This window comes from Lepisma saccharinum, chromosome 26, assembly GCF_977018435.1.
Source record: "Lepisma saccharinum chromosome 26, izLepSacc3.1, whole genome shotgun sequence".
NCBI lineage: Eukaryota > Metazoa > Arthropoda > Insecta > Zygentoma > Lepismatidae > Lepisma > Lepisma saccharinum.
Genome location: NC_139254.1, coordinates 51,505,768 through 51,519,131, shown reverse-complemented (window position 1 = coordinate 51,519,131; position 13,364 = coordinate 51,505,768). Strand labels below are relative to the sequence as shown.

The 13,364-nt window shown below is 38.9% G+C and overlaps 2 protein-coding genes across 2 annotated transcripts in view; one reads left to right on the top strand and one right to left on the bottom strand.

The window, feature by feature from the left end:
* Nucleotides 1–6,645, bottom strand: part of Col4a1 (Collagen type IV alpha 1) — a 312,472-nt gene extending 305,827 nt beyond the window's left edge. The window contains exons 1-2 of the mRNA XM_083112536.1: nucleotides 6,414–6,645; nucleotides 6,256–6,304 (exon numbers count right to left, since the gene is read on the bottom strand). Coding sequence (XP_082968662.1) covers nucleotides 6,256–6,304; nucleotides 6,414–6,472 — 108 coding nt within the window. The 5' untranslated portion in view covers nucleotides 6,473–6,645. The remainder of the gene's footprint in view (nucleotides 1–6,255; nucleotides 6,305–6,413) is intronic.
* A 230-nt stretch (nucleotides 6,646–6,875) lies between these two features.
* Nucleotides 6,876–13,364, top strand: part of LOC145979562 (uncharacterized) — a 339,077-nt gene continuing 332,588 nt past the window's right edge. The window contains exon 1 of the mRNA XM_083112535.1: nucleotides 6,876–7,110. Coding sequence (XP_082968661.1) covers nucleotides 7,030–7,110 — 81 coding nt within the window. The 5' untranslated portion in view covers nucleotides 6,876–7,029. The remainder of the gene's footprint in view (nucleotides 7,111–13,364) is intronic.

Below are 13,364 nucleotides of genomic sequence, written 5' to 3'. Positions count from 1 at the left end.
TTTATGGCATCTTGGACACATTTTTGCGGCCTTTCTGCATTTCTTACGGTCACAAATATGCCGGTGCCTAGCCCAATTAGAACTAGATATATTTTTATTGCATTGATTGCAATATTTTTGATTTTGCATTTTTATTGTTTATTTATATAAAATTTCTTGGTCCAAAAAAACAGAACTATGGACAATATGCCAAAACAATTATAACAGCAGTTAGTGGCTGAGCTGGTGCTTTTATACCCAGACAACAGCAGAAACTAGGCTCTGGTGATCCCCAATATAAAATAATTTTGCTCTATTATGCTGTTGTATAACACACTTTACCAGGTTTCAGATCTGGGAGCTATCAGTTGTATATCAACTAGCAGTGAATATTCTCAAAATCTCACGTGTGGAGATATTATTTTGCCACATGTATTTCAATCTTACACATTTTATCAGGCCTCAAACCCAGAGCTCTTGTTTACAAGGCAACAATATTAACACTTTGCAATCAGGGGAGGCCACACATTTTACCAGGACTCAAACCCAGAGCTCTTGTTTACAAGGCAACAATATTAACACTTTGCAATCAGGGGAGGCCTCACATTTTACCAGGACTCAAACCCAGAGCTCTTGTTTACAAGGCAACAATATTAACACTTTGTAATCAGGGGAGGCCTCACATTTTACCAGGACTCAAACCCAGAGCTCTTGTTTACAAGGCAATAAGCCATGGGACTATGTCCATATTTTATTGAGTATCAGAACCCAGGAGCTATGAGCTCTATATCAGCTAAATACAATTCAAAGTTGGACTTTTGAACTGTGCAGTGAATATTCTGTAAGTCTCACTCGGGTATATATTATCAGAACAAGGCAAAACCTGAATCCAATTCAGGCATATATGACAACATGCAAGAGGCCAATGTTCTTTTTACTAAGAATTTCCCTTGGAGTCAATGACATGATGGCATGTATGGGGAATTTTCCCTGAAAGGGCACAGTGTAGATTTTATCTCATGCATGCAAATATATAAAATCTCCCAGGCGTGCATAATTTATTGCTGGCCGGGACATGAAACTGATCAAAGATTAGAAAAAACATGAAACCAATTTGCTTGCCTGCTCTTGTCCTATTGTATTGATCTGTAAGTTGTAGAGGATGAGAATATAAGCATTTTTGCCCTAGTTTTAAGTATAGTCAAAACAATATCAAGGGGGGCATATTTTCGACAAGTTTATGGACAACAAACTGAGAGATGTAGCTTTTACACACATGGGCAAATCTGTCTGAGGGGGGTTCTTCTTTTCTACACTAGAATTCAAAATTCTTTAGATTTAAATATGTACACACATGGCCGATTGGGCTATATGCCCCCTTTTGACATAGTTTTAAGTGTGGGCAAATCTGTCTATTGAGGGTTCTTCTTTTCTACACTAGGATTCAAGATTCTTGGGATTAAGAGCATATCACACTTGAAGAAATGGTGAATAAGGGCATCTTGGCATAGTTTTAAGTGTAGGCAAATCGGGCTGTTTAATCAAATAACCTCTTCTTTTGTACAATTTTTGTCCTTATATTATATACTTTCATACTACTTAATAAATAATAATATTTATGATTTCACAAATATAACAGTTATTTAGGAAATAATCCTGTACAGTATTTGTATGGGAATGACTTTTCGACTCTGCCCCCCCCAAATGTTAAGCCTCAAGTTCGTACTTGCCCCCCCCCCTTCCCAAGTTACGCCCATGTCAACCAGTGTAACGTTTTGACGAAATTTTTATATCATTATACAATTAATGGAAATTGATTAGTAGAGCCCGGAAGTTTGGCAAAATGCCTCTTTTTATCTACTGCATATATTGATAAAATTTTTCCGGATATACGTTTCTTATGTTGTTTCGAATGTTTTGGAAGCCTTTTCATTTTGCCTATTTGGGACCTCACTGCCTATTTTTAATTATAATGCCTTTTTTTGCCTTTTTAAATGAAATTTGACATTTTTTTTAAAAAAAATGTGTATATAAATTATTTTTCTCCCAAAAACGTTGTTGGCATTTATTTTTCTTCCGTTTATTATGTAAATAATTTTCGCATTATTTAAGTAATATTGAACTCACGCATGTTTCAACATTGCTGAAGGAGAAAAGTGTGAGAAAAAAGTATTTCATGCTGAGTCAGGATATTGCCTTTCGGTTAACATTTCTTGTGCATGATTGACTGCTGAAGTGGACAGGTTGATTTCGAACACAAATAAGATATTTCTGAAATCTCCCTCTCGAACCCGAAAATTTCAGGAAGTTGCGATTGAGCTTAGTTTACCTCAGCAACCAGTCTTGACGAGATGGGGAACCTGGATATCAGCAGCTATATATTATGCTAACAACCTTGAAAAAATCAGTGAGATGATCGATGCTCTTCCAGAAAATGAAGCGGCTTCAATTCGTGAAGTGAAAAAACTCCTGTGCTATTCAAGTTTACTTTTGCACATTATGGTGCATTGCGAGAGACAATTACAATTTTAGCATCCATGAATATCTTCGAGGAATCTATGCAGCAGATGATGGAAGTGCCAGGAGAAAAGGGGTCGGTCAGCTGTTGCGGGAAAGTGCTAACGGGTAGTGAGTGCAAATGAGGACTTGAAACAATTGAAAACAATTTGTGATATTCTAAAAGGTGAAAATGCTGTTACCAAAATGAGTCCAGCTACATTAGCTTGTTATATGTATGCTCCAATAACTTCTGTCGAAGTAGAAAGATCATTTTCTATTATGAAAAACATTCTCTCTGACAGACGACTATCAATGAATGTTGAGAACTTAAAAAAACACCTTGTAGTTATGTGCAATCAAGACCGAGAAAATTGAAATGCTCTTCCCAATTTAGATTTTAACATTTTGCCAGAAATTATAGATAAAAGTAAGCGACTTCTAAATGTGCCTTTTTTCGGTTTATTTTGCCTTTTTGTCATTTTTAGTGCCTATTTACCACATTATAAATGACTTTTTGCCTGCCTATTTTAACGAAAATAAATGCCTGAACTTCCGGGCTCTATTGATTAGTAATCAATTATGATTACTAAGTTAATGGAAGAGATTTGGGCCCGATAACCCCCCACTACGATCATTGTTAAAATATTCTTGGAAGTGCTTGGTACTGCCCTTATCCGAGCAGACAGTCATGAATGGGTTGGAATACTACGACTGTCACTCCACCTAAACAGCCTGGAAATTCTTTGTATTCCGAAAAGAGACCTTCGTTAATCCTAAACATGACAGGGGTTAAAGAAAAAAAAATAGTCCCTGGACACAAGACAGCCGAGCAGCAACAAGTCGGTAAGCTCTGAAGCAGGAATGCCATAATCACACATTTTTGTCCTTTTCGGCTCGCGTGGAGTCTGAACGACTTGCCCGGGGAAAGAGCGTCGAACGATGAAAGGGAAGGTGGGCCGTGCTTTGGGGGGAGGGGAGGGGGAGGTTGTGCGGCTGGATTCCTCGAAGGTGGGACGGGTCATCTACAGGTGGCGGCTCTTTCGGTCTGAGTCGCTCACACACAAAAAAAAAATACGAAGCACATTCATGAGTGGAAGACTCCGGCTGACGAACAACACGTGAGACCATTCACTGCGCTGTGCAGCGTAAAACACAATGTAATTAAAGCAAGACATTGCATTTCTGAGTACTGACTTTCTTCCTAGCGTTTCATGCAGAACTGGTAAAATTCACCAAAAATATTAGTAAATTTGTAGGGTTAGGATTTTCACGACTTAGCATATTTATTTTGCTAAGGGTGATGTGTTCACTAAATATGTAGAAATTCATACATATTATGAAGAAACTACAGTAGACTCGCGATTAACCGAGGGAGCGGTTGGAAAACACATAACGCACCCCCTTATCTCTTTATGGAGTCAAGTCACAGTCGGCCCTGCACGTGTTCGTTACATTGTCGGTGTATCCGATTGTTACGGTGGTGTTTAAGTCTGTGTAGGCCTACTCTAAGCGGAAAAAGTAATCTTCTCATTTATGTTGCACTAGTAATAAATAATTACTATGCAGTTTTAAGTGTTGTTTCGTCATTTACAACCTATTAGCACATTATCTCCGTATTACCCGAGTTTTTCCGTATCCGAGGTAATCTCGGTCCCAATTAGCTCGGATAAGCGCGAGTCTACTGTAATTAAATTAGGGTGCTTCTTAAGGGCATATTTAGAGCATATTTTGATGGATTTTCGGTCATATTCAGCATATTTTCGCTTTTTCAACAAATGTACAGTCATTTTCCAAGTGGATTCGTTCTTACTCTGAGGTTCACTCGGTTTTTTTTCTTCTTTTTGACCGCAGAAAAATCTTTTTCATTTTCATTTGAAAATTTACAGATTGTGGATTGCAACTCAGGGCCCATAAAGTGAACTAAAAATAGTACGAATGTGAAAATATCTCAGCATTTATATACTGATGTTTGAAACAGTCCAGTTATAAGGGCATATTTTTCAAATTATAGTGCATATTTTGTACAATTTTAGGTCATAAGAGCATATTTTTGGTGATCTTTAGGTCATAAAAATCCTGTGACATTACAAAAAGAATAGCCATGACCAGGACGGAGAATCCAACGAAGAACCTTCGGTTGCGAGATCGTACCAGATATTCTTCGAACTTCTAACTACTGGCTTGGGCTAATAATTATTATTATACCTCAAGACACCTGTACGTATAAATGTAGCACAATCTATGTGGAAAAAAAAATATGGTGTTCGGAATCACTTGACAAAGTTAGGTAGAAGAATTTGTTGCGATGTATTTTTCACGATTCTCAAAATTTAAAAATGTTCATAAATAGTAGCTATGTTGTTGCAGAATTTGGGAGGGGGTCAAGGGGGCGGGATTTTGTGCGTGGCGCTGCTGGGGCGTGAAACAAACCAAAACATGTTTTAGGGAGTTGCGCTTTCAACTAATTGTAGGGGTGTTGCATTTTGCAGTGACGTGAAAGAGTTTGGAGTTTGTTTTTTGTCCACTTTATGCACGGAAAAGGCTAATCGGAACTGGACAAACAGTTTAAAATTAAATCCGAACCACTGCGTGCGTCCACCGAGACACCTTGATTGCAAGTTTACGACGTAGGCAATGATTGATTTGGTGTTTTAAGTCCACTTTATGCACAGTAAGGCTAATCGGGACCGGACACTACAGTTTAAAGTGGGAACCGAACCACTTGTGCCTACGTAGGCAATGAAATCAAAGACTAAATTATGGGAGTATCTTATAAGAGCACGCATACCTATCGGGACAATAGAGTTATTATAGGCCCAATAATGCAAAAATAATTATTCTGTACATACAGAACAATGAGCAAAGTGGAAATTGGTTGGGGGATATCCAGATGTTGTATTACGTTGTGTTAACAGAGTATCTAGGTTTACTGTACAATATGGTCATCCAAACATGTACTTGTACAGTAGCTTCAGGGAACTCGCGTTCAGATAGTGCCTTTCAGGGTTAAGTTATTAATTTTTTGTAACCAGTGTCTGCGATTACGAGGGGTGTGGGGGCAGTTCCCCCACTGTTTGCCACTTTTGCCGCCGGACTATGCTAAACCTTATCTACCAAGGGAAGAAGTCCTTGCCCCCCTCAGTTTTGGCACCTTAACCCCCCCCCTCCGTCCAGTTTTGGAACCCAATCTCCGCAACTGTTTGTAACTATGCAAATTTGTATTGTCTCCACACCGCACATCCCACGATTGCAATGTAGTTGTACTTTACGACACGACAATCAGAATTTACGGATAGAGTCAACACATAACAGTAAACATAATGCATTTTTGGATGAAACTTGACACCCAATACGCCACTGTAATACGACATACCTATGCTTCGGCAAGGGGTCGAACCGAAAACGACGAGATCAACGTTTTGTTGCGGACATTGACGAACTAGCGAAACTGTCCGTACCATTGCAGATGCAGAGGACGAACGTTCTGGAAGTAATCCGACACGCGGATGGGGAAAACAGCCCGACTTAGAAGACTTTCCCCTGCATCTAGCGCTTGCTCTTTCGATTCGACGATCGGGTCTCGAAGCCTGACAGACAACTGGACCGCCGGCAATAAATAATGCGCTCCCCGAGACAAAATTAAGATTACAACGGGTAGAATTGGCTAGTAAAGTAGGTAAAATAATGCCATCGTACAGAATATCTTGGCTAATATGTACATAGCAACATTTAACACAGAAGCGGCACTGAGATAATGAATAAACTTGGCGCACTTACCGCTACAGCCGTCTCCACACATATTAACCACGTTATACCGATTAGCCACCTGTAACAAAAGAAGATCGCGTTAGAAAGGATCTATAAGTTTTAAATCGGCAAAAGTAAAAAACAGCGCGGCATCTTTACTAAGAGAAAAATGTAAAAATCACACTTACCAGGAGATACGATTTCTCCACGACAGTTGACTAGGAAGCCTTGCGGAAAAGGCGTTCATATCGCCCCCAGTGGCGTGCAATCAGCCAGCATACAAATGAACTAGTTCACTCGACATAATCTACCAAAACCACTTCCAAACTGTCCAGACGGCCGGGCCACGGAAATAACGACAACCCTCAGTCAAGAAACTGTTAACATCTCCGACTTGGTTCCTTCGTTCGCCCGCGTCCCAGACCTCGAACTGGGCGGGACCAACCGGTCGAAGCGTGCTCCGGAGAAAGTAGTCCGCGAAAGAAAACGCCGAAACGACGTCACCAGCACGAATTATGATAGTTAAACAGTGCAAAGTGGTTGCATTGTTGCCGAACAACACCTGTTATCACGTAAAATCGCAAGTAGGGAGGCGGAGGCGAAAATCGCGGAGGGATACATTCGTGGATGCACTGGGTGTACATCTCGCGGACTGTCTGGAAGAGCGAAACCCCGTGCCTGATATGTTGTTCAGTGGCTGGTGAGAAGTGAATGTTCTTTTTCGGACGAAAGCAAGACTTAACAGGGGGAAATGGGATGCATTTCGTATGAAACGTAGAGCGTTATGTTCGAGTCGTGCGAAGAATGAGACAAAAACATCTTTTCCTTCTGCTGAGTGCATCCTGCCTGCTACTGTTGCTACAGGTGCAGACGACCCAAGGAGCGGTAAGTCAGACGTATTTTTTTCTCTCCTTCTAAAATGTCGCCCGATTGAATCTTGTCGGTGTCGAAGATGAAAAAGAGGCTTTGTACTATCGTAGAGTAGCAAATGTCGTGATTTCAGCGTTTGAACGGACGCGGCAGTTTCGGCATCGGCGCGTCTCGGGAAAGCACCGACGCACGGCACCCTGGTTGCTACGCGACACGGCGATCTTGAACGAGCGAGAATACCTGGCTTTCTTGTCCGAACAATGAAGATACTAAAGAAAAGCATGTTTGTTAAACCTGCTATCTTGAGATGCTATAAACATACAGTCAAACAAATGCACGTGACAGACATGTTTCAAATCAGCAGCACGATTTCAAATAAATATTGGGTGTTATTTTACATGTATACATATTAAATATCTGCCCTTTTTTAGAAGTTCCATGGGGGCAGAAAGTGCTTTGCCCTGCCCCCGCCTCCTCCCCAAACTCGGCATCTATGCTTAAAATTCTGATGGCGATTAATTTCCCAAGCACTGTTTTGCAAATGTTAATTTTTATAGGTACTTTCGTGCATGCAATGCATATGTATGGGGTGTTATTGAAAGTAAAAATGCACGAGTTGCCTTGATAGCTTACTGGTTAGCGTTGTCGCCTTGTCATGAATTGTCCTTGGTTGAAATCAACAGAGGCGGAAGCAGACTTTCCTGTGCGGGTGGACTATATCATCAAATAAAAATGTGTTTGATGTACGTGATCCAAACAAGAATTTTGTTATCCAATAATAGGAAGTTTAAATGTTTTAATAAACATAAATTACACAAATTCAAATGTTGCGTTGAAAATGGGTGAAATTTTAGGTAATGTTCCATGATCCAGGGGTTAGTAGACAGGCACGTATCTAGAAATATGTTTCGGGGGGGGGGGGGGGTTCCGAACCAAGTGTCTCAGGAATAATAATGTTAATAATAATAATAATAGTAATGTTTATACTAAAATAATCATAAATCAATTAGTATTATTTATTTATTTGTTTCTCAAATAAACAAATAAATAAATAATACTAATTACAATACATAAATTAATATTGTATTATTATAACACGATTAGGTAAGACTGTATAGAGATATAAGAGTGCATATTTATGCCCGTAGCCAGGCAGGGGCCAGGGGGGTTCAGCCCCCCTGACAGGGTCGCCAGCCCCCCCCCCCCTGGGACTGCCGCTAGCCCCCTTGTCATTAGGTAAAACTATTTTGTATTCTAATTTGTTTGAGGTGAAGAGTGAAAATGTAGACAGAATATATTATTTTGTTCACAACTTTGTTCGTTCATCTTGTTTATGAGCAGAAGTCTAAGTAGCGATAAGTTTTTAGAAGATTCTCTAGACTTTAGAAAGTTCCTTCGTAGGGGAGCTTCTTTATCTGTACCTTCCCTCCTCCTGTTGCAGCCTCCCGTTTGACAGAAATCTGTGACTTTGATGTCATTTTCCACATTCCTTCCGCATCTGCGTCAAATGTCAACAGATCCCAAGTTTTATTGCTTTGGCCGGGTGTGGAATGTACGCAGTATGATTAAAGTTAATATTGTACATTTTAACTTAAATAGCTGTATCATCAAAAATAGTATGGAGTGTGTATTAAGAGATGGTGTCAGTAGCAGTCATTAACACTTCAAGAGATATTTTAGAAGATATAGAAAAAGTATCTGTAGTATTCGTATGATATTTCTAAATTTTATATTTTAAACTAATTTAATGACCCCCGACACACATAATTTACTTTCGTTTAATACTATTAAAATTAGGAAAAATGGACTTGGTTTACAAGGCCCCACCTGAAAACCCGTGACTCCCCCTGGAGGTCAGTTCTAGCTACGGGCCTGATTACGTAGCTTACCTGTAGTTAAGATCGGAATAACTTACATAAAAACAAGTGCCCTGGCAAAAAATTAATGTCAAATAGATGAATAATTAAATATTTATCGAATGACAAATATGGTGTTACATGTAGTTGGAGAAAAGTAAGTAAATTTTATGCATATTAATATGAGTAGTAGTGTACATAAATCTTCTTTGTAATGTCATTCAAAGTCGTATGATCCCAATATAATCCTTGCCTTGTAAAAAATTCAGATGAAATTAATAACCACCGATTATGCAACAAATGCTAATATTTTAATTACTTAATTTGTGTACTTGTTGAGTCTTTCGGGGGGTCCGGACCCCTTAATCCCCACCCTTAAATACGTCCTTCCTGTCCTTCAAAGCCATATGATCCCAATATAATCCTTGTCTTGCAATAAGTTCAGAGGAAATTACAACAAATGCTAAACAAGTATATTTTCGTACTTAATAATTCTTTCGGATAGGGGGTGTTCGGACGCCCTAAATACGTCCTCCGTGTTCTTCAACGACCTATGATTCCAATATAATCCTTGTCTTCCAATAAGTTCAGAGGGAATTATACAACAAATGCTAAACTAATATATTTTTCATTATTTAATTTTACTACTTGATAAATCTTTCGGGAGGGGTTCGGACCCCCCTAAATACGCCCTTGTTAGTAGACTGCGTCTTGAAACCAGATAGCTATTGTGGATATGAATCGCGTAAAATTTTACCTATACTTTCATGTTATTTCCACCAGGATTTTTACGATGGCCGTTTCAGTTCACAGGATTCAGTCAGGGGTTTATCCAGTGGCGTGCCCATGAATTTGGAAAAGGGGTTTAGGTATACTTTTTCTTAGTAGTCAGCACTCATTTTGTAGTCTTTTCCTGCCTGTGACGACCCCCCACCACCCCCAACTCCCCTTTGACACCCCACTGCACTCACGTATGAAGTGTATTTCCGCACACATATTGTGAATATTAAGGGTTTAATTTGTCGTAAAATCTCTAATAGTTTGATCCTCGCATTTGTTTCATATTTTATGACGACAACCTTTAAATTTGTCACAGAAGGTAGAAACCGGTGAGAGTTGATTTTAAGTCAATTTTATGCTCAGATAGGCTAGTGAGGACAGGCCCGTAGCCAGAATTTTATTTGGGGGGGCTCATCCCATATCAGCACGGGCGTTGCCAGAAATATTTGTAGAAGGGGTCAGGCCATAAATAAAACTTGATTAGTATAAATAATAATTAATAACAATAACAATTATTGTTATTTTACAATAATAACAATTATAAGTTTTTAAAATATACCAATTTCGCTCAAAATGTATTGTTATTATTACATAAATGGAGAGAGTTTGCTAGTCAATGCACTGTATCAGTGAATAACTAACACATTTGTTGTCCATTATTTTTCTTAAATTTTGTACAAATAGTGTACTGAATATCATAGTTATTGTATTTTGTTATTAACTTTTACACAATCGTTCAAAGAAAGCTTTTAACAGTTAGTGGCAAATTTTACTCATAAGGATTATATTCTGTGACCTCTAAAAAAGAAAATTATAAGTTTTCGAAGCTGTGGATCCATTTATTCTTTGGATTAAATGCTACAATATAAAAATATAATCTGGTTCCTCTATTATACACCAAACGTTTTTCGATGTAATGCAGTTTTTACTGTGGTTATAACTTTATTTTGTCGTTAAGAATAAAAATAATATTTAAATTAAATATTTGTAGGATTGGAGGGGGCTTGAGCCCCCTTAGCCATCCTCCTGGATACGTGCCTGAGTCAGGATTAAACCTACAGTGTTAGAGTGAAATTCGAACCACTATGTAATATGTTTTCACCAGAAACGAACTCGGTACAATTTCATTACAAGACAACTGTGTTACCACTATGCCATTCTGTAGTCACACCTGAGTGCGAAATCGAGGTGGGCGGTGGAACTTTCCGGAAGGAGGGGAGCTTAAGAACTTCCTCCCCTCAACAATCTGCAATGATTTTGCATCCTGAGTCGCATCCACAAACATAAGGCAAAAATAAATTAGTAACTCGTTGCGATGGCCAATATCTATCTCTTGGCTGCTACACCAAGTAACATTTAGCTATTTGCAGCAGTGGCGTAGCAAGGGGTGGGCAAAGTGGGCGACCGCCCGGGGCCTCGCGTCCTAAGGGGTTGATACAAAAAATGTAATAAATAGAAGTAAGAAAAATACATGAAAATGGCTAATAATGATAAAATTAGAACATTCTGTTTTTAGCTGGCTTTAAATTCTTGTTTAACGTTATAATTTGAATGAATGCGTCAAATCAGATGCGTAACCTACAGGCGGGCCCCCTAAGCCTAAGGGGGCCCGAGAAAATGTAAAATTTATTTTCGTTTTTCTCATGTGAAACATATACGCAAAAATTGACGATAACTTGCTTGGACATTTTCATGTATTTAATCTTTTCTTGGAACAAAAAACACAAGATTTGTTGATACCAAAACCGATTGTGTTGAGGAGCCAGCCTCGTAGCTAGATATTTTGGCGCCCTAGGCAGGATTGTGGTTTAGTGGCCCCCCCTTACCCCCGCTTTACAAAACACCGACGATTTGTGTGTGTCCTTCGATATTTTCTTCCTTCTTCCCGGGTTCGATACCCGGTACCCGGTGTAGGCACGTAGTGGTTCGGATTCCACTTTAAACTGTAGGTCCAGTGCCGATTAGCCTTACTGAGCATAAAGTGGACTTAAAATAGCAACTCAATCAATCAATGAAAATAAAATCCTTCAAATTTTGAAATGAGGAAACAAAGACAAACTCATTAAAAATATTATAGGTTATATTTAAAGATTCTTACTTTGTATTAATTCTCATTTTTTTTTAAAAAATGTCTTAGTGCCTGAAGAACAGGTTTAGGAACGTACTAATACTATTACTTTGGTTATAGAAAATTCCAGCAGTGTGTTACAAGAATATACCTCTGCCAAGTATAACTTTTCTCTGTCGCATATTAAATATCATTTTTGTCAGAAATTTATTAATAATATTTAAATATGATAATCTGCTGACGTATCCCTGAATACTTTGTATCGATTCCCATTGAGACTTCAAATTCAAAGAACGGATTGGGTCCTCGCATTCTAATTTTGCCCAGGGCCTAGCGATATCTTGCTACGCCACTGATTTGCAGAATATGATATTAAGAACCTCAAAACTCTCGACTGAAATTGCAAGTGAAGTAAGTTACCCGCAATTGCAAAAACAACAACAATATTCCTATCTTCTTCACCAAAATCTACCTTTTTCCAACTCTACCCAAATATAACAAAAAAAAATCCATATTTGGGCCTCGTTCCTGTTTACCAGGGAGGGGGCAAACTAGTTCATCAGACAGGCGTGGGAGGAGGCAGCATCCCTGTTCAAGGGCGCCCGCAGAAGGGGGCCAGAGGGCACTTGCTCCCCTGAGATATCTGGAAAGACTTAATATACAGTAAAACCTCGTTACTTCGCTTAATCCGGACAGGCAATTTTTTAAAGGAAAAAAAGCAGAATGCAAGGTTTTAAATGTGGCTAGAAGTCAACAAGAGTACTTCCCAAAGAAAAGGCAGTCAACCACTGATGAAATTCTGTTTCCCGCAGACTTTGTACTGTACTGTATAGTGTATTTAGGCCTATGCCCTTTAAATACACCATAATAAACATGTTTTGTTGCTATAAACGGAGTTTAATGTATTTTTATTTGCATAAAATTTGAAATCGAAAGGAGTAATTGCTCCTCTGTGCTCCCCCTGCAAATGCCGTTGGCAGTCAATGTTTACCCTCCTTGCCCCCTCTAGAATTGACTTCCGTCAATGCCCCCTCCTGTGGTTGCGCCACTGGTGTAGTTACTCAAGTACATAGAACAATAGAAACAATAATTAAAGTAATGGACTGATGAAGATACTGAGAGCTTTCAACAATAAATATGCATATAGAAGATCAAGATATATATATATAAAGAAGATATAATAAAGATAAAAAGCGCACTAAGAATGAAAAAGACAGAATGTTACCTGGAAAAGAAATTCAGAAAGCCAGAAAGAAACAGCATATAACTTAAAACTGAATTTTATCTAATATATAAAAATGGATGTATGTGTGTGTGTGTGTATGTTTGTTCCGGCATAACTCTCGAACGCCTGGAGCGATTTCAACCAAACTTGGTATGCGTATCACTTGCAATATGGAATGAAATACTGTGGGGGTAAGACACCCTCTGGCACCCCTAGGGGTGGGGGTGGGAAGGGGGTGACATGTAAAAATAATCGAAAACGGCCGATATTAGTGTGGAATCCATAGTTTTCTGGGTCGCTAAGATGAATAGTGACACTCCCAATGCCTTTCAACTCCAAG